The 22,962-nt window shown below is 30.0% G+C and overlaps 2 protein-coding genes across 2 annotated transcripts; one reads left to right on the top strand and one right to left on the bottom strand.

Moving 5' to 3' along the window:
- Positions 1-1,693: 1,693 nt before the first annotated feature.
- LOC126662768 (subtilisin-like protease SBT3) lies at positions 1,694-4,150 on the bottom strand. Its single transcript, XM_050356373.2, has one exon. The coding sequence runs from the start codon at positions 4,122-4,124 to the stop codon at positions 1,791-1,793; it is 2,334 nt and encodes a 777-aa protein (XP_050212330.1). The 5' UTR covers positions 4,125-4,150; the 3' UTR covers positions 1,694-1,790.
- On the top strand, positions 4,123-6,007 carry LOC126687737 (uncharacterized). Its single transcript, XM_050382312.1, has 2 exons — positions 4,123-4,195; positions 5,727-6,007. The coding sequence occupies exons 1-2, from the start codon at positions 4,123-4,125 to the stop codon at positions 6,005-6,007; spliced, it is 354 nt and encodes a 117-aa protein (XP_050238269.1).
- Positions 6,008-22,962: the final 16,955 nt, after the last annotated feature.

Below are 22,962 nucleotides of genomic sequence, written 5' to 3'. Positions count from 1 at the left end.
TATAAAAGCACGAATGGAGTAATATGCACTTTTACCTAATAGCCCTCTTAACTTGTTATTAATTTATAATATAATAGACATTAATTTTTAGCGGTAGAACACAATTAAACTGCTAATAACTTATTTAATTCCAAATTGTTCAAATCGCTTGCTTTGGATTTCTCTCTGGGATAATGTCATTTGGGAATTGTGGAAGAGGAGAAACAAGCGGATTTTCAACCAAAAGGAGACAAACATTAAAGACTTAGGGGCCGTTTGGTTCAAGATTGGGAATGAGAATCGGAATGGGAATGGGAATGAGAAGGAATGGGAATGGGAATGATTGTTTTCATTATTTGTTTGGTTCAAAATTAGTGTAGGAATGGGAATGGATAAAGTTTAATAAAAAAATTATTTATTATTTATTAAAAATACTTTTTTTTATTTTTTTAAATATTTTTTTATATAAAAAGATAAAAAAAAATTTAAAAAAAATAAAAAAAAAATTTAAAAAAAATTTAAAAATTTAAAAAAAAAATTTAAAAAAATAATTTAAAAAAATATTTTCGAAAAAATAAAAAAAATTATTTTCGAATTAAAAAAATTATTTTTATAAAATAAAAGTTATTTTTAAAAAAAATTAAAAAATTATTTTTTAAAAAAATTAAAAAATTATTATTTTTTAAATAAAAATTATTAAAAAAATAATTTTAAAAAAAATATTAAAAACGTTTTTTTTATTATTTTAAGTATATTTTTTTAAAATAAATATTTTAAAATAGTATTTTTAATAATTATATATTTATTATTTATTATTAAAATATTTGTAAAATTTTGATTCTCATTCCCAAAAGTTCATTCCCATGGGGTAAGGGGGGAATGGGTGATTCCCATTGAGGGGGTAATCACATTCCCATTCCCTAGTACAATTTGACAAAACAAACATAAACAATGGGAATCATTCCCATACCCATTCCCATTCCCCCCTTTTTATGGCGAACCAAACGGCCCCTTAGTTTTTTCATGTTTTACTAAGGCAGGTTTTAATTTCAAATGTCAGAATAATAGATTTTCTTATACGGGCATAGACTTCTTCCGCTCTCTGGATTGTATTCTGTTCCCTTGATGGGTTTTTTTGTACTCCTCCATTTTCAGAGTCCTAGCCTTAATTGGGCATGAACTCTTGAGTTTTGGAGCTTTTAGCCACTCCTTGTGGTTTTTTAATACAATTATATATTCATAAAAAAAATAACTAATTTATTATTAATTATTAATATAATTAAAGCAACTATTTATGATAGATTACAATTAACTAATGTTAAGTTTTAGGTTAACGTTTTGAGTAAAAAAAAAAAGGTCACTAATGGTGGTTATGGTGGCTAGTGCAGTTTATAAATGTTTAATTAGCAAAAAAGAAAGACAGGGACAATTTCGCTATTAAACAATATACTGGAGTCCTAAAATAAAAATGTGGAGTGCTAAAATTCCCACCCATAGTTTAATCATAAGAGAAAATAAAAAAAAAAACAGAAAAAAGGCTAATTGTCTAACAAATGACACTAACAGTTTATTAAAGTGTACTCTTAATTGGTTTGGATGTATGACATTAACTTCTTTTCGTATTTTTCCATTAAAACCCACATTAATTGACATCAATTTCACCAAAACAAGAAAATGCCGGTTTAATGAAACAGATAGAATAAAAGGCTGCAAATAAAAAAAAATTCTAGCCATTTTGTGTCCATAATTTTTCTGGCTAAATAGCATTGCCCTTATTTATTTTGGATAGTGGTAATTAATACAGATTACATTTAATCATCATCATAATAAAAATCCTTCTGGCCTATGACCGCAATGGGACTCTTGACAACATATTTAATTTTGGAATCAGTCCAGGTCAAGTAACCATGGACTATATTTTGCGGGATTGCTTTTGGACCTTTTATGGTCAACTTATAGCTTAGCTTCTGGTACTTGGTTTTGAAAACCAGCTTGTTTGGAACGACACTTACCTTAATTCCAGGAATGGGTGTCAAATTTGCAGTGTAAGTAGACACTGCATCTCCAACGTTGGTTACTGTCCTGTGATACTCTTGAACAGTTGTCAAATTGGCTTCCGAGTCATCGGCGTTGAAGTATGCGATAAAAGACGGGTAGTTCAGGTCCGAAGAAGACGGGAAAGAACAATTATTATGCGCGGATCTTGTGAAAGTTTGGATCTGCTGCTGGGTCAAATTCAATGCACAGAGAAAGCTAACATAATCAGCTACTTTGGCATCGTAAATAAGGCCTGGGTGTAGCGCTTTGTTGGGATTAATATAGCCAGATCCCATGTCTGTAGGAGTCGCAGGCAGCCGGTCGTAAGAGAGATCTATAATTGGCTTATTGGCTCGAGTCATGGTATCAGCAGTGGTCATCATTGCCGAACGAATTGCAGCGTGACTCCAATCTGGATGTGCCTTTTTCAAAAGTGCTGCTACTCCTGCTACGTGCGGGCAAGCCATGGATGTACCTGATAGTAGATTGTAGTTAGTGTATATTTCCTGTTCATTATGAAGAAGATCCACCCATATATTATCCGGCCAGGCAGCTAAGATTCGAGAGCCAGGAGCCGTAATGTCAGGCTTCAGAACCGGCTGGCACGATAAATCGGGTCCTCTGGAGCTGTAGGTAGCAAGACTTGGAGCTGATTTAACACCAAGTATAGTTTTCTTGAACTCCATGCTTGCATTTGGCTTGGTGCTGCTTTTGATGTAACTTTTGATCTTTTTCCCATCTTCCAAATTTATAAAAATGGTTGGAATTCGGGTTTGGATGAAGTTTTCAAGGTCTACAACTTTGGTTATGAAAATTCCTCCTATGATGTTATCACTTAAGCGGATGTTGTCGTATTGCTCCTCTAAGTCTTGCATGCCGCCATATTTTTCTTCGCAAACTATAATGTGTCCCTTTTTAAATCTTCTATCGTCAAAACAGTTACCATTAAAGGCTATTGGACCATGCCAAGTAGTAGTATCGTTACCAGGATAGAGAGACATACCAGAGACTGAAACTCCGTTTCCAAGATTTAAAATTCCATTAAATTCACGGTCTATAGTCCCAGCACCAACAGTTGTTACCCACGGTACGCCGTTATGGAGTGTACCAGGATGAGGCCCGTCATTTCCCGCAGATGTTGCCACAAATATATCCTTCTCGGCAGCTGCAAATGTCGCCAAAGCTATAGGGTCTTCATACAACAGTTCATTACCATATCCCACTGAAATAGACAAAACATCTACTCCGTCCATAATTGCTTGATCAATTGCAGCAATTACATCAGATGTATAAGAAGCACCATAGTCTTCCCACAACGCCTTGTACATGGCTACATGAGCACGCGGAGCCACTCCACTAGCGGTTCCAGGTGCATACCCAAAGTATGATGCGCCTTTTACGAAATTCCCGGCAGCTATGCTCGACGTGTGAGTCCCGTGGCCATACGTGTCACGCGTGGAATTCATGGTTATAGTGACGTTCTTATGGGCGATCACCCCTTTGTTGTAAAATCGAGCTCCGATAAGTTTGTTGTTGCATAGTGAAGAGCTGAATTCAGTTCCACTTTCGCATTTTCCTTTCCATCTTTTCGGAACTTTCGGCATTCCTTCATCACTAAAACTCTCACTCTCTGGCCATACACCACTGTCGATCACCCCAATGATGATACCTTCACCATAATTCGACACATTCCAAGCTTCAGAGGTGGAGGTAAGGCCAAGAAAAGACGGTGAACGAGTTGTGTCTGGTTTCACCTGCTTATCTTTGATCGAAGAAACAAAGCCGGGAGAGCTTTTCAAGATCTCGTGCTCGGCGGGAGAGAGATGAGCACTGAAGCCATGCATAACGTGAGTATAGCTATAGAGAAGTGTAGAGGGTTTGGCTTCATTATTAATGGTGTCTGTGGTTTTAGAGAGTTGAAAAACAGAATCAAGAGTGGCCAAGTGCCAACTATGATGATCAGAGAAAGCTTTTGGCATGGCTGATAAATCCATGTGGACAATGTAATTCTCTTTCTCTGCTAATAACAGAGGAATGAAGAAGAGTAATAAGTTTGAAGCAGTAAACAAAAGCCATACGAAGGAAGGAAATTTGCAGTGTTTTGTCATGGCTAACTGCGATGATAATGTGAAAGCTGAGTGCGTTGGTTTATATAGAGAATTGTTGGACTTGGCACAGCGTGATGCATTTTTCTCACATTAAATGTGCGTTTAAATTTCATCAAAAAAAAATGTGCGTTTGAATTTTCAAAAATAAAAAAAACTTTAATGGACAGAATAACTTTGGAGAGCACTATCAAAGTGGCAGATTTCTACAGGTTGGATAGGATAAGCCACAGTACTGAGCTTCACTTCAACCACATGTTTCATGACAAATTTTATGTGGACCTTCTAACTTTGAGTGTTTAAAACAGTAAAATTTATCATTTTCCATAATTATTTCATACTTATTTTAATTGTGTGTAATAATATCTTTTTCTTCGGCTATTTTTTTTTTTTGTCAAACATAGTCTACTCTAATTGTTAGTGGAGGTTAGCGGGAGTTAATGTTAGACATTTTTTAAATAGGCACACTGCCCGTGAATGTTGAGGGTCGAACCCTCAACCTCATACACATATCATTAGAGCTTAGCCAACTGGGCCAAGTTTTCAAGTGTTTTTTCTTCGGCTATGACATTAAGAAAGTAAAGCCGAACATAGTTTATTTATCAAAATTTCTATTTTTCATTTTGGTGAAATTTACTTTAAATTTCTGTTAGATAAGATGATATATATAATATTATGTTTTAGCTTACTAGAGAAAAAAAAACGTTTAGACTCCGTTGGATTGATGGTTTTTGAAATCCATAAATTTTATTAAATCGATGAGTTTTAAATTCATGAAATATAGAATCAATAGATTCATCCATACTATTGTTGAATATAAAATGCATGTATCTAGATTTTATAGGGATGAATTTGAAATATTTAAATTGTATACGATTCATCATTTATTAAAAATGACAGAGTCTAACCTTCCAACCTATGAGGTGGGAAATTAAACGATAGATTTTGAAGGATGAAGAACTGTAGTATCCATAAATTCTAATTATATATTTTTACATTAAACGATGAAAATTTATAGATTGTATAAAATTCATGATTTTTATTTTTCTAAAATTCCTCAATTTAGATGGTGCCTTCCAGCAATCTAAATTTTATTATATGATTTTTTGAAAGATTATCAATCTAATTTTTTTATATTTTGATATTTTTAAAATAGAAAGTACCTTTACTAAAATAGAGAACATTTTTATTATAGATAATAATAATTTAAATTTTTTTTCAATGGACTCTCCAAATTTAATCTATTTCAAAAGTAATTTATTTGCCTCTCTTTTTCTTTATTTTGATTTCCCTCTCTTTCTTCCCCCAGAGTACGTTTTTCGTATTGAAAATCTGGAATTTTTTTTAATCAAATTTTAATCCAACAAAAAACAAACTTGTGATAAGAATACTAATTAATATAGATGAAATAAACCATATTCTTGCAAACTCAAACTTTCTCTCACATTTTTCTAATTTATTTGTTTGTACGGAAAATGCTCTCAACCAAATTGATCAATTTTATTTTTGATGATTCAGATTAAGATGACGATTTAAAAATAACAATATCTACCATTGGAAAACTACTCAACAATAAAATAAAAGCATCACTACATTGTGGCTCAGTTTTTGGTCGTGCTTTTATATGGCGTAACAGAGTTCATGGGCATCATAAACTTTTTCACGGTTACCTTAGAGAAAATCCTGTATATTTTCCAACTTTATTTCGAAGGAGATTCCGAATGAATCGATCTCTTTTTCTCAGAATTCAATCTACTATAAAAGCTCATGATCCATATTTTGTTCAGAAAAGAGATGTTGCGGGACATTTAGGTTTGTCTTCTCTTCAGAAAATCACAGTTGCATTACATATGTTTGCTTACGGAGTTACAAGATTATGTCGATAAATATGTAAGAATTGGTGAAAATACTGTTACTGAAAGTCTTAAAAAATTGTTAAAGCTATAATTTCAATTTTTTTCAAAAAAATACATGAGGTCTCTGAATAAAAATGACACGGATAGATTGTTAAAAGATAACGAAAGTCGTGGGTTTCTTGTATGCATTGGAAATGGAAAAATTGTTTAATTGCTTGGAAAGGGATGTATGTTGGTCATGTTTGAATCGACTATAATTATTGAAGCTATAGCATCACATGATCTTTGGATATGACTTGCCTTTTTTGGACTACCGAGATCACATAATGATACAAATGATTTAAATCGATCTTTTATATTTTCAGAACTTGCTGAAAGACGATCTCCACCAGCCAACTATTCAATTAATGATCATCATTATTCAATTGGATATTACTTTGCTGATGGTATTTATTTCATAGTCAACATTTGTGAAAACAATTCCATCTTTACAAAGTCATAAGCACAGGCCTGGACCTAGGCCTACGCCACTAAGGCCTAGGTCTAGGGCCTCAGAATTACAAGGGCCAAAAAAAATTTGGCCACATATAGTTTACTTTTAAAGTAATAAATATATACCGCAGGTATTTAATACTAATAAGGAGTCAAATGTATTCGATACAACAAAACATTTTGAATATATATCACGTTAATAAAGTTCAAATCAACCAAAATCATTTTAACAACCTTAAATTTTACTAGATCTTTTGACTTTTGAGCAACGATATTATTAAAGAAATGAAATAAAAATTACCTTAATAATTTTTCAAACACTTTCTTAAATTTTTTATAGTTTGATAAATTTTATTTACTCACAATTTTTTTTAAAAAAAATGAAAGTCTCATAATTATTTTCTAGTTTCATTCTCTTTTCAAACTATTAGTTCTAGTTAATTATTTTTCTCGTTTTTAATTATAAATTTAGTTTATTATAATTTTTTTAATAAGCTAAATTAATAAAATTTTCAAACAATTAAAGTAATTTCTTCTTGTTCATTTTTTTATTATTTTTGTTCATTTTTCAATTATTTTATTTTTTAGTTATATTATATAATTGATTTTTTATACAGAATGACATTGACACTATAAAAGATTAATTTTATGTAAAAGAAGTTATTCAAAATTGAAATTAATAAAATATTTTTACGATCAATTATATCGCAAAAAAGATTAACGGATTAGCCATTATTTCTATTGAGAAAAATTTAGTTTTTAAACCGAAATACAAAAATTTAATTAATAATTTTGCATCTCAAAGAGTAAGAAAAATAAATTTTTATAAAACATTTGAATGAATTGCGGGTAGTTGATGGCGAGTTGGATTGCAACACAACAAAAACTTTATTTCAAAAAGTTCTTAGATTTTATTGTTATAATTATATTTTGAACTTTTATGTATTTATTTTAATGTATCAAGTTATGCAATTTTATTATTTATAATATAAATATTATCAAATATAATTAAAAAAAATTAATAAGTAATTTATACATATTTTATTGCCTAAGGCCTCAATTTGTCTAAGGCAGGCCCTGCATAAGCATAGACAGTTTGCTGCAGTTCATGATCAGTCAACAAGAAAAGACGTTGAACGAGCATTTGTAGTATTGCAATCGAGATTTGCCATTGTGCGAAGACCGGCTCGATTTTGGCATCCTGAAACTTTAAAAGATGTTATAAAAGCTTTGCATCATATTACACAATATTATTGTCGAAGATGAAAGACACATCAATAATTTAGATTATAATTATGATGCATTTGATGATATTCCACATATTTCAGTTTCGTATGACCATACAACAAAGCTTTTGGAGTTCATTCAACGTCATTGACGTATTCGGAATAGAGATATTCCTTCTCAGCTGCAACAAGATCTAATCAAACATATATGGAATATACATGAGACTCGTATGTGAAAAATTGTTTATTTGAATTTCAGTTTATTTATATTTTTAGTTCTTTTGAACTTGAATTGTGATTTGATGTAGAGCTTGTAAAACTCTGTTTTGCAAGTCTAATTAGTCCGTGTGATTTTATTTTTTCGGTGTAACTAATCTATGTGATTTAAATATCCAGAATTTGTTTTCTAATGCATTATTGGTTTAAAATTTATATATGCAAATAAGGTTTTCTGCTGCACTGCATAATTAAATATGCAGAATCCGTGTGATTTTATTTAACTACCAAGGGGAATGAATACTTACCAGTTAACAACACCAATAGTTCACACAAAATAATTCACCAATCAAAACAATATGAACAGACCAACCAATATTAGTGTCCTTAATCACAATAGATAATAGATTTGCCAATATTTTTGTTTCTTTATAAAAAGTAAATAAGTAAACTCTCTAATACTGATGCATAATTAATCATAACAATGAATTGACAATTTCATATAAAAAAAATATTTTTTAAATGATGCTAAATTGATGACAGTACTATTACTACCAATGAGAATTAAGTAGTCCAATGTTCATTTTAATTTTGCACCCACTACATAGTCTAAAGCCTGGTGTAAATGCAGCCATCAATTTTATCAAAGTTCCTATGCCTTAACTAATCACTGTGATTTAAATATGCAGAATCGGTGTGGAATTGCAGCAGTATTCTACAGAATCCCGCTGCATAATTGCCGCAAAATTCTGCTGCAAAATTGCTGGATACTGCAACAATATTCTACTGAATATTTCTGTAGTATCATGTTGTAGAATTTTGCGGCATAATTGCAAATTTTTGCTGTAGAATTCTGCCAAATTTTCTCCATGATTACTAAAAAAATACCAATAAATTCATTATACGTATTCCAACAAAAAGTGAACAAAATTTTAGCCACAAATATATGCTATGTTTTTTTTTATTAGAAGATGGTTTCATCTAAGATTAGAAAACGACTACGAGAGTCTCGGAGCTAGCCACTAACGGGACTAAAAAAGTACAATAAATGAGGCTATTTGACAACGTAATGTGTCAGCCAAAATAAAATACGATAAAACTAGATCTAAACATAAATCTAGCTAAATAGATACAAATTTATGAATATAAAAATTACAACAAGAAATCTTTAGATCTACATTATCGTCAGGAGTAACAATCAAGCTGTAAAAATTACATTTATAAACTAATCTTACAAACGGAAGCACAAGAAAACCCAAGCTTTGCCGGCACACTTGTTCTGATCGACTCCTAAACGAAGAACCACCAAGCGGTTTTGAAAAATGCAAAAACTCGAATTGTAAATGTTAAGATTTCATGTAGAAATCAAGAGCAAATACCTTGTGAAGCTTCCTATTTGAAGAATAATAACCCATTTAGGGTGAATAAAATCCATATAGGGTAGATGAAACCATAGAGGGAGAAGAGAATAGAAAAAACTAAAGACATAAATATAATATAAATTGCATTTATTTGTTGAAAAATAGAGAGATTTAGAGAGTGGGGAGGTGATTTTTGGCTAAAAAATGGCCAAAAAATCACCTCCCATGAGTTGTCGGCGGCAAGCCTTTAAGAATTAGGGTTGAGAGACTTGAGAGTGGGTCACTTGGGAGAGACACAACACACGTATTGATAAATATATGCTATTTCACCATAACGTTCCACATGATAATGACTTTTTAGTCAGACATAAATATCAATTGATATAAATACTAAAACTTGTTCATAGAGCATATCAAAAGTGAAATATACAATGCAAATGATAATGACATATGAACTAATTACATAAGTTATTTTGAAAATGAGATGGCAAACAGACTATCATAGAAAATCACACATTATTATTCAATAATAATACCATAATGTACAGTTGAAGTTCATAAACAAACATTAGACTTTTTCCTGCAATTATGTTAAATAAATGTTATTTCAACTATTGATAATTTTAGGTAGGCTTGGATAAACGGTCATGCATATAAAAGACCGACAATATATCAGACCTGTGCAGAATGAATAACATATTGAAAATGAAAATGAAAAGTGATCCTTTTTGTACCTGACTACAACTTGTATTTGCATAGAATTGAAAGAATGGATTTGCATTGAATTGAAATCATTAGGAATTATTGATCATTGTAAACCTGGTGGTAGTATTGTATTCTTTTTTTTTGGCAGTTTGATCACGTTTTTTTAAATTGTTAATCCTTAGTTTATTTTTATATGTTTATTACCTTATTAAGCCTTACATACATGTCAATTATTTTAGATGGAGGATACTTCAAATCAAAGTGCCACGATTGGTGAAGGAGAAAATGAAGATATAAGAGGATCAACACAAACACAAACTTCTCAAAAGAATAGGAAACGAACTTCTTAAATAACTTCACTTATTTGGGGATACTTTACTCCAGTCGAAGGTATTGAGGATACAAGAGCTAGTTGCAACTATTGTGGTAAGGATTATGCTTCTAGTCTCGCATAGGCACAAGTAACATATGGTCTCATTTGACTTATCAATGTGAGGAATATCCGTATAGGATTGATAAAAAAAGAGCCACAGTTCTTGAGTCAAATGATATAGAGTTAGGTTATGTTACTTTTGATGTTGATGAAACAAGAAAAAAACTTGCCGAAATAATAATAGTTGATGAATTGCCTTTTCACATTGTAGAAGGGGAAGGGTTTTAGGAATATAATCATTCCTTGCAACCTAGGTTTCTAATTCCCTACGGATCACTGTTGGTAGAGATTTGTCAAGCTATATTTAGAGGGAAAAAAGTTTAAAAAATATTCTAAAGTTGCAACGCGTGTGTCTTACTACAGATACAATGACATCAATCCAAAATTTGAATTATATGTGTCTCACTGCTCATTGGATAGATAATGATTGTAATATACACAAAAAAATATTTAACTTTTACCTTGTTCCTAATCATAAGGGGTACCACTTGGAAAGGCTATTGAGAGCTATTTATTAGAATGAGAAATTGAACACATTTTTACTACTACTGTTGACAATGCAAGTTCAAATGATAAAGCAATTGCTTATTTGAGAAAAGAAACTCAAGAATGGAAGGTACAATCTTAGAACACCAATATATGCATGTTAGATGTTGTGCACATATTTTGAATTTAATTGTCAAAGATGGTTTAGAGGACCTGAATGAATCAATTGTTAAAATTCGTAACGCGGTTAGATATGTGAGGTCATCTCCATCTAGATTGCAAGTTTTTAAGAAGTATGTTGAAAAATTAAAAATAGGAAGCTTAAGTCTTGTGTGTTTAGATGTTAAAACTCGATGGAACTCAACTTATAAAATATGAGAAGCGGCTGAAAAACTTGAATTTTTTTTCAAAAGTTAGAGGAGGAGGATCCTTGTTATGGGATGTATTTTGATAGAGATAACAAGAACAAGAAGAGTGTGGTTGAGATTTTGAGAGATCCGAAAAAAAGAGTAAAAAATATTGGGTCTCCAATGAAAAATGATTGGAAGAGTGTAAGATGTTTTATCAAATTTTTAAAACTGTTTTACAATATGACATTAAAGTTTTCGGGTTCTTTATTTGTTACCTCAAATACATTTTTTCATGAAATTATGACATTACAAACTATGCTTTAAAAATTAATCTTGAGTGAAGATGATTTGTTGAGTTTTATGGTTATAAATATGAATCTGAAATTTGACAAGTATTGGAAGAATTTTAATAACTTAAATTCTATGTGACTTAACTTATAATCCACCCAAATTTAATACGACTCATACTTATAGTCCACCCAAACTGAATATGACTCATACCAGAGAAAAACTAAAAAATAGTGCGTGTGTCATTGTCTGATGCGGATTATCCACAATCCACAGAAGATGACGGCTCAACCACTATTTTATTTGGCGATCTCTTCAGTTGAGAGACCCGCGAGACTATTGTATATCTTCATCTATGATCTATCAGAGATTAAACATAGAAAGAGCCGAACATTAGTGTCCTCGACTATTCTCCACATCAATTACCCCTTTTTAGATCATTAATTATTTTTTTTTATGAATAGGTCATAATAATTAATCAATCAATATATATGTTTTTATATAGAATACTAATTAAAATATACTATTTTAAATATTTAATTATTATTATTATTTTAATTATTTTTAATTATATAAAATTTTAAATAAGATAATCTACTTTTGATAAATTACTATTTTAATTATTATTTAATATTTTTATTTAAATTCTCTATAATTATAAAATTTAAATATCAATTAAAAATATTAAACTATTAAATTTATCATTTAAAATATTAAATAAGATAAACTATTTTTAATTAACGACAATTTCAAATATTATTTGATAATTTGACGAGTCACATTACGAGTAACGTGTGAAACACATAAAGTGACACTAGTTTTCTAAAAGACCAATAAGAATTTCCTTTATTCTCACTACTAGAAAACATCGTTTTAGTGACGGATTTTAGTGACGGATTTAAAATCCTTCGCTATTTATTTGGTAGCGACGGATCTTTGATCCGTCCTAAACACCCACTTAAATTGGCGGGAATGATCCCGCCAACTTTAGCGATGAATTTTCCGTCGCTAAAGTTGCCAGGAGTAATCCCGCCAATTATTTTGATAAAATTTAGCGAAATATTGGCGGGAATTCTTCCGCCTATTTTTTTCTGCAATTAGCGACGGATTTTAAAATCCGTCGCTAAATTACTCCTTTTGCTCGCTAAATTACTCCTTTTGCGACGGATTTAGCGACGGATTTTAAAATCCCCCGCTACTTTGCACTGTCAAAAAAAATTAAAAGGTATTAAAATATAATTTAAGATAGTATTTAATAAAAAATAGTTATTAAATTTTTTAATTAAATTTATATTATTTCAATATAACGTTTTTATTTATAAAATAATAATAAAACCTTATTTATGAAATAATAATTATAGATTATTTATTTATTAAAAGTATATAAATATTTTAAAAAATTATTAATTATAAAAAAATTATCTTAGAATGCGGGATTAAATTATGTAAACAAATATTTATTGTTTTTAGTTACATTTAAGTATAATATATATAGATATATAATATGAATATGAGCTGGTTAAGATGGAGTTACGCGCGAGAGAACTACAAGGTTAAAGAGCCTTGAGTGGGAGCAATGGAAGGGTGGGTGACAAACTGGGAAGTTTGTGAAAATCGACAGGTGGGTGCCGGTGGGTGATCTAACGCGGGTCGGTGAGTGATAGAGGGCGCGGATGGGTGATTGATTAAATAAAAAATTTATTTTATGATTTAATTTTAAAAAATAATTTTTAAATTTTTTAAAATTAGTGACAGATTTAAATCTGTCGCTAATTAGCGACGGATTTCGAATTCCGTCGCTAAAACGGAGACTAAAATCCGTTGCTAAATTTTTTTTCCGTAGTTATCAAACGTTGCGACCAAAAATTTAGCGACGGCTGTTTCCGTCGCTAAACGTGTTTAGCAACGGATTTTGGTCATTTGGCGACGAAAAAATCTGTCGCTAAATTATTGTTTTCTAGTAGTGTTTCTTTGTCTATCAATTACTCTATCGGTTGATAAATGATAAATTAACGATGTATACTTTATGTTTGAACATTTTGTCAGTAATATAATATTTTTAGTTAGGTTTAAAAACTCCAAAAATCTGTCGCTAAATTATTGTTTTCTAGTAGTGTTTCTTTGTCTATCAATTACTCTATATGTTGATAAATGATAAATTAACGATGTATACTTTATGTTTGAACATTTTGTCAGTAATATAATATTTTTAGTTAGGTTTAAAAACTCCAAAAATCGATAAATTAACGATGCATATTTTATGTTTGAACTTTCGCGTGTTTTGCATTACATAAACTTTTAATTTTGGCATAATATGAATTTTTTTAATTTTTGATCACGTTTGTATTTTTTTTGAAAAATAGTGTCATTTTACATCTAAAATATAGTGCTATTTTACATTCAAAACAGTACTGTTTTACATTCAAAACGGTGTCATTTTACATCCAAAATGGTGTCATTGTCTTAATTGTAAAAATTGGAAAGTTCGTGTATTTTTTTACCAAAATTAAAAATTTATGTTAAATATGTAAAACACGCGAAAGTTGAATTTTTTTAGTGCATTTAAGTCTTTTAGTTGTGCAATTATTTAACTTTCTTTTGTGTGTTATTATTATTTATTTTTCAAATATAGATCTAATCTAAGTAGTTGTTAGATATATGTTTATATGTTAAATTAGCCTTAACTCAATTATAGTGTGACTAAAGCCGAAATTTCGGAAATACACTTGGAGAACTTAGCCACTTGGGCTAGACCTCTCTAGCTGTTATTATTATCTACATAACATATACGATGATAAATTATCTTTTGTTTTTTGCAATTTTACATTATTTAATATGTTTTCATTATAATTTTAGTAAATTAGAATGTACGATAAATTGTAATAATTTCATGCTAGTTTCTATATAGTTTTAATAAAAATTGAGCAAATTACTTTAAGACTCCTCATGTTTGTCATAATTCACAATTTGGTACCTCTTGTTTGAAAATCAAATGATTTAGTATTTCAGTTTTGATTTGTAAACTATAAGGCCCTTTTGTTAAATATAGGTACTAAATCGTTAATAGTATGAAATGTGAGGTACCAAATCGTTTGAAAATGAGGTACCAATCATTTATATAATTGAAACTGAGATACCAAATCGTTTATATAATTGAAATTGAGGTTCCAAATCGTTTGAAAGTAAATTTTAAATTATTAACGGAACTAACAGAAGGGTCTTATAGTTTACAAAATCAAAACTGAGGTAACAAATTGTTTAATTTCCAAACAAGTGGTATCAAACTGTGAATTATGACAAATGTGAGGGGTTTTAGAGTAATTTGCTCTAAATTTTAGTATAGTGTATTTAGTATGTTTTGATATAATTTCAACCACATTTATATTATAATTTCATGTAAACATAAATTATTAGTTAAAACTATTAATCTAACCTGTTAAATATTAATTTATTTTTATTCGAATAAATTCAATCTCTTGTTTACCGAATAGAGTATCAATTAACCAAACTGACTGGATAAATTTTTTTTAACCAAAAACCAAACAGATTGAATTAGATAGGAAAAAAAATTCAAAACCGAACTGACCGAATAGATTGGTCAATTCGGTCGGTTCGATAAGTTTGGATAATTTTATATTTAAATCGAACTAATAACCAAAAGACCGAAATTTTTTCTATAAAAACTGAATGAACAGAATTAACCATTTAAGCAAAACTGAACCGACCAAAATTCATCGGTTTGGTTGGTTAATTCGGACGGACGGTTTTTTTCTCACCCCTAGTAGTTGGTATAGTATTTGTAAATATTTTTATTTTTAAGTTAATATGTTTAAAATAAAAAATAAATTAAATAAAAAATCTAATAAAGACATTCATATACATGAATCATCAAATATTTATCTCATATAATGGTGCACAGTCCATGTTAGACCGTGCGATCGCATAGCCAGACCGTGCGATTGCACGGTTAAAACGGTTGCATTGAATAATATTCCGGATCATCCTTATACTATATCAAACATTAATTAATGGAGACCCAAAACCATTGCTGGCCAAAATAATGTCAATTATTATGAAAGAACAATCGTGGAAAAAGCTTAGTCTATATATTAATGCGCAAAATTCATTTTTATTCAAGAAAAATAATTTTTTGTACGATCCGTGCTTAGTACAATTTGAGCTGTAGTTTGAAAAATATAATTTAAGCTCGACAAATTTTTTATTTTTCCACGTGATCCACAAATCAAAACAATATATAGCTTATGTAATCATGTTACTTCTTGATCCATTTTGTCATAATTTTGCTTCGCATGTCGACAAATTTTGCATTGTCCACATTCAACAAGTAGATTCAGATTTTATTTTTCATAAACAAGAGCACAATTACATAAGATTTAGTCACCGACAGTGTAAAATTTTAAGCAAGATTAATTTAGCGGTAGAAATATTATATTTAATTATTGAAATTTGAATTTTTATTTGAATAAAGAGATTAAAAATGTCGTGATGATAGGATCCACGTTCAATTCAGCTATAATAAATGAGCCGTGTTGTTAGAATTCATAATCGACCTACTAAATTAAACGGGTTAAATGAGTAGACCCCAATAACTCTTTTATTTTTCATGTTGTGTAGTATTAACTCTAATAATATACCAACGAACTTTGCGCTAAACAGAAAACTGTTAGGTTGTGGGTTCGATTCCTCCCACAAGCGCTCCCCCCTCCTCAATTTATCAAAAAAAAAAACTCTAATAATAACAATCGAATGGGTTGACATGGCACGTCAATTCATTTTGACGCCCCTATATAAATTAATTATTAATATTATTATTTATATTAGCCTTTCGGCTCATTGTTACGTCGTCCAAAATTGACAAAATTAATTTTAATGACAACTAAATGATAAATTCTTTTGTAAAAATAAATTAAAGTTCAGATATCGTTAAAATCAAAAGAATAATTATGATGTAAAGATATTATTTGGTTCGAATCAAAATTTGCATCTTTTTAAATTTATTAAAACAAAATTTATAAATTCCTAAAGAATTTAAAAATAAATAAATAAGTTATACTGGTTCATTTTGTACCAAAATTCAATCGAATTAGTTTCATACTTTAAAACATTGAATCGAATTTGAAAAGTTAACTTTTTTAGTAATATCAAATTAAATTGAATTGGTTTATTGAGTTTGATTCAAGTTTTACACAACTTTATTACAACGAAAGGTAGAAGGAAATTGAGGGACCGGCAAATTATTCCTAAACTATAAAAGGATAGGATAGGATTGAGTTTAGACTTCATTTCATTCATTATGCAGCCGTTTAAGTGAGTTGGTAAGGCGCTCTTCTAGCTTAAGTGAGGTCGCGGGTTCGAATCGTACTCATTTATGCAGCCGTTTAAAATTTGGGGCCAGAGTTTGCCTCCCGCAAAGGATTTACACGACTCGAGTGGGAATTAGTCTGAATGTGGAAGGTTTAAAGATACCGTCTCATAGTTGAGACCCGTTCAGGACACCTCATGTACTCTGTATCAAAAAAAGAATGAGAGAATTAAAAGAAACAAATTCAGATCAGAATACAGACAACCGAATCTGAATTAGGCCCACTCAAATGTGATTAAGACATATAATCTCCAAACATAATTGCTATTTGCTACTCATTTTTCAACTACAACTGTGATTAATTTAAGCCCACCACTAAAACTCATAATTAAGATCAGTAATTCAGTGGTATAGCTAGAATATTTTATCACGAGAGACAAATTAAATAAAAACAAATTTAATCGATGATTTTATCTACTAACCAAAATAGAGTTTAAAATTAAAACATTTTAAAAAGTTCACATTTTCGGTCAATCTCGATCAAACAGACGCACTGGTCCATCTGCAATCCCATCTATAAATCCCAGAACTCAACTTCGATAAACATTAATCTCAGCCTGTAACATTACTTTACGAGAGCTTGGATTAAATTGAAAAAAAAAAAAAAAAAACTGAAATGTGTACATATATAAATGATAAGAGATGCAATATCTGGTGGCGATAGATTGAGATTTAGTCAAATAATATAGCTATAGAGTTGAATAATAAATAATTAGAATTAGAATATAGATAGATCCATAACCATCCATCCTTAGCTGTCTACGTGTAGAGCTGGCATAAGACGAGATTCCTCATTTGTTTGCAGTTGGCTTAATTCTTTGGAACTCCCATTATTTTTTTAATTGTGTCTATAGGTCCAATTTGCTTTATTTTAATAATTTTCTGTTTTTCAAACTTGCATCTGATGATTAATAAGAAGAAATAGTTTTCAGAGTATATATAATATATAGTCTGGTGAAGGTGATCTGTTGGCCTAATGATCAAGCTAGAGTGATACTCAAAATTAAAGAGGTTTTTAAACTTTAACAAAAATAATTGAAATTTTAAAGAAGATGAATGTTTCTTTTTTCCCACAAAGCTAGAAATTAGATAAATATGTTGGAAGCTTATATGATAATGAAAGTCATATAACAAATATTTGAACATATGATCTTCCCAAATGCAAATTAAACAATACAATCGGAAAAACATATGAAATTTTAGAGTACAAGCAAATTAATCGAAGGAGAGTGATTGAGCCGGGATTTCACCAAATTTGCCAACATGACGTTCTTTTCCAAAAGAGCGGCGTCTTAATCCAAAAAAAAAACATTCAATTATGCGAGAAACCGCTTGCACCTTAAACTCCATCCGCTATTTCAATGTGAATCCTCAAAGTTAGATTTAAAAAAATATTTATTAAGCACTAACACAAATTTTTAAAGAAAAAAAATCTACAACATCTCTAAATTCCCAACTCAAAAAATTGAAGAAACCACAAATTAAAATTAGAAGATGGTTTTCAACTTTCAAAAAAAAAAAACAGCTTCCCTAAAAAAATTAATTTTCTCAAAATTTAAAGAAGCTCTATATTTTAGAAAAAATCTATAAGATCAAATTAGGATATGGTTTTTCCCCTTTAAAAAAACCATCTCCTCCAAAAAAAATATGTTTCTTCAACCTTTAAGTAGGGGAGATACAAAAATAAAGTTTTATTAAAAAGACAACCCAGATAAACTTTATTAAGTATAAAAATAAAGAAAAAAATGAGTGGAGAAAATAGCTTTTCGGTCAAAAGAGGCCGAAAATCCACCTTCTCAAGTCAATGATTTTGGCGTGTGGTTTTTACAGATAAGGGAGAGAGATGTGTTCTAAAGAGAGATTGATAAAGAAAATGAATGTTTAATATTTTTTTTTTGTTTGAAATATTTTTTTTTATTTTTTTTTCTTCTTTAAGCATTACTTTATAGTTTAAATTTTAAAGAGGGTGATCTCTGTCTTCTTTGAAACATTATCATTTTTATAGAAATAGCTCTTCTAAAATTTAAATTTTCTTCATTTTTATCAAGTCTACTTGGATGGATGACTTTTAAATAAAATGATAAAATAAATATTCTTTTGGTAATTATCAAAAAAATGTCATTTTGTTAAGGTGTAACTCATCTAAATGAACTTGAAGAAAATACAGAAAATTTTACATTTAAGGGGAACCACTTTCTATTTTTATAGTTTAAAAAAGGTAATTTTTTAGCCCTTATTATAATAAAAAAAACACTTTCTTTTCAAGAGTGAAACCATTTTAAATTGTTGCCTGCATGTTAAATAAAAAAATTAATAGTTTGATAGTTTGATTATGTGTAAATTTAAAAATTATTGATATGATACTAATAAAAAAATAAAATTAATGTAAATAGTAATTATAAAATAAAGTAGATATATCTTATGAATACAATAAAATAAAAATATTTTTTTATATAAATTTTAAAAAAATTTAAAGAAATTGAATAAGAATAAATTAAGAATTAAAAATACTCACAAAATTAAATTTACCAATATTTTATTAGGAAAGTCTTTTTTTAGTCAAAGAAAAATCAAACTCTAATAAAATTTCAATCAAGCAAAAAATATACAACTTCTGAGAGAGTCTTATTTTCTTAAAGTCTAATTCTCAATCAAACGAGACACCAGTTCTTTGATTTCATACCTAAAGTAAAACCAGAATACACCTCCAGCTTAAATTTAATTTGGATAAAAGAAATAAAATAATAAAAAATAAAAACTTCCTTTAGATAGTATATAAGCATTTGACATCAATTATTTTAAGTCATGGGTTCTATTTCTCTTACAAGTGTTTATCCTTCCTCATATAATAAAAATATAAAAAATTGAGATCTTGATTAAAATGAAATAAATTTTATAAATTCTTATTTACTATTTCCACTGTATCAAGTGGAGTTTTTTTTTATCTTAAATTACAAGTAATTAATTATCATTTAAATAATTAGTTTTTATAAATTATAATAATATATTACAAAATTAAAAGTACGAGATTTTTTCCTTCTGGCATGACCCTTGGGTTGATGGTTCATCTCATACTGACAGATTTCCTGGTATTAACATTAAGAATTCTGATGTGTCTAAATCTGCCATGTGGCTAGTATCTGGAGAAATTATTGCTGGTCTTTGCCTGACCCTTTGGATGATAGAACAGCTGCAATTTGGTAGTATTTGAAGCAAAATTGCAAAGTTAATGTTGATGAGAATGATTTGGTAATTTGGAAGGCTCATAAGAGTGGTATTTTTTTCATTGAATAGTGCTTGAAAAAGCATGGTTACTTAGGAAAGGAAGAAATCTTGACATTCTATTGTCTTCAGATTCCCAGACATTCTTTCATTACTTGAATTGCTTTGATGGGGACTTCATACTAAGGACATGCTTATGAAATGGGGAGTAGTTCCTAGTAGTACCTGCTCTTTGTGTAATCAGCAGATTGAACATACAGAGCACCTGTTCTTTGTTTGTAGTTTTCTGCTAGTGTTTGGGAGAAAACCTTACAGGTTTTTGATGGCTCTAGACAAAGATTCACTTGGAGAAGAGAAATCAACTATATGGTTAGAAGAGTTAAGAGGAAATCCATTGGGGCTAAGACAAAAAAAATTATGGTTTAACTGTTTATCATATATGAATGGGCAGAAACAAGTTCATCTTTTCCCAAAAAGCTCAGTATGCAGATTAAGTTTTTAATAAAATTATTGCTGATGTTAGGAATAGACTTTGATCAGTTTCCTTCAATCTCTTTTGTTTTGACTTGTTTCTAGCTTAACCTGCTAATCTCTCTTCTGTTTTAACCTTCTTAGGCTTGTTGTACATGAGCCGGTTTATGAGCAATATATTGCTTCTTTTGGTGATTGACTAAAAAAACGAAAGTACCAAAATATATAAAATTATTATTATAGTAGGTAAAAGTAAATCTGATTTTCTTTTATGTTGGAATATGCCTAGAATTGTAATTCCTATTTGTATTAGGACTCTATTAATGAAGTGTTTGGGAGAAGGATAACTTTGTTATCATTGGCTAACTAGGAAGTATAAATTCAATTAGGATTAATATTCCTAATGCCATATAGACTATTTATTCACTATATATACACTACCTTATTCACCTTTTAGAAGACACCAAAAACCGAACACACAATGTAGACATTGATGTGAATAAGGGGAAAAGGGGGTGTGTGTGATGTGAGGAATATAAGTTAATTATTACCCTTTTGGGTTACTTCTTGTAGAGAGTTAAACACTTTGTGGGTTTTTCTTCTAAGGGCATATTTACTAGAGATGTTCTCTATTTGGTGATTCTCCACCAATTTTGTACCCCTTTTGATGATTAGTGGATGGCTCGAATCTTTCGCCCGTGGATGTACGCTTTAAAGCAGAACCACGTAAATCTCTTGTGTTATTTATTATTTTGCTATATTATTGTTTGTTGATCAAATCCATAATTAAATACCTACCAATGGTTTCGATTCCGTTCGCATACCAATCCGGTCAAGAACCAGTCACGACAATTGGTACCAAAGATTCAACTATCGGTATCAATGTTACAACAATTGATATCAGAGCCAATTTGGTTTTCAGATTTAATTTTGGATTATGATTATTATGGCAAAGTATTATTTGGAGGATTTCGCAAGACGAAATTACATGACACAAAGAAGATTTTTTTTGGAGATAGAGAAGCCACCAAATTTTGGAAGTGCCGAAAGTCGTTTAATTGAAGACAGACTTGGGTATTAAAATTCTTAAGGAGATTTTTGTGATGGAGATCAATATGCTACTTTAAACTACAAAGAAGAAAGGTATGACTATTCTAAACACACAATTATTTGAGGATTTTATAGAACCTTTGTAAGATGAATGATTGGGGTAATCTCTTTATACTCTCATGAAATTCTATTAGTGATTTGAATTTAAAAAATTGCTTTTAAGAGTTTATTGAATGAAGAGTTTGTTTGGGCATAGTCAGATTTTGATAAAATCATGATATTGCAAAAGAGATTTTGTTTGATTAAGTAGCAATCTTAGACACAAGATGGATTACAACGTTTGTAATTTGGAATAGCGTCACTATTGGATCACTCATAAGTCAATTTGTTTGGAGATAATTAGATGAGGACTGAATGCTAGCGGTTACAGGCGAATCAGGTTAGATAACCAGTCTACACTTAAAATTGCAGCATAATTATTTTTTTTATCCGAAATTTATGCAGATTCAGGTTGTTCATATCACATATGTGCCAATTTCGATTGGTTTTCTGACTACAACTGAGTTGATAGTGGAGTGTAGTTATGGCCAACAGTCAATACATGTAGAACTTTGGATATTGGTTCAGTCAAGGGCAAGATGCATAATGAGACGGTTAGAGCAATAATGAATGTTCAACATGATTTCTATATGCACATGTCTGGTATCTCAATATATAAAACTACGAGTTTTATGGGTTATTTGGCGATGAAGTGAGATTGGATGTTGCACTTGTGATGTATGCTCATTGGGTTGGTCGACTTATGAAGATTAAGGGATATGCTACGACCTCAACATTTGTTTTTTGATTTAATCATTATAGGCTACTAATGACGTTTGTTTCTGGTATCAATTTTAAGACCAACAAAATTCGAAGCTTCGTGAAATTTTGATTGATACACCCGAAGATAGTAAATCTTCAGTCATTTTGGTTTCAGCAAGTTCAAGACGTTCTTGAAGCTTGTATGGTCCTCCTCAAAGAACCTCTTTTGGAATAAGTTCAGTTTGGACTTAAATGGAGAAGGTGGAGCACAACAGTAATCACAGTTTATTGGAGAATTCAAGTCAAGGTGGAGATTGTTGGAATATGCCTAGAATTCTAATTCCTATTTGTATTAGGACTCTATTAATGAAGTGTTTGGGAGAAGGATAACTTTGTTATCATTGGCTAACTAGGAAGTATAAATCCAATTAGGATTAATATTCCTAATGCCATATAGACTATTTATTCACTATATATACACTATCTTATTCACCTTTTAGA

This window comes from Mercurialis annua, linkage group LG1-X, assembly GCF_937616625.2.
Source record: "Mercurialis annua linkage group LG1-X, ddMerAnnu1.2, whole genome shotgun sequence".
Classification (NCBI taxonomy): Eukaryota; Viridiplantae; Streptophyta; class Magnoliopsida; order Malpighiales; family Euphorbiaceae; genus Mercurialis; species Mercurialis annua.
The sequence above is the reverse complement of the archived record's forward strand: the minus strand, read 5'-3'. Positions and strand labels throughout refer to the sequence as shown.

Excerpts from the sequence above, each read along its gene's own strand:
- LOC126687737 (XM_050382312.1), top strand. The coding sequence starts at position 4,123 with ATGGCTAACTGCGATGATAATGTGAAAGCTGAGTGCGTTGGTTTATAT. Across the intron at positions 4,196-5,726 it reads ATTGTTGGACTTGGCACAGC|TTTTTGGTCGTGCTTTTATA; the intron begins GTGATGCATTTT and ends ATTGTGGCTCAG.
- LOC126662768 (XM_050356373.2), bottom strand. The coding sequence starts at position 4,124 with ATGACAAAACACTGCAAATTTCCTTCCTTCGTATGGCTTTTGTTTACT.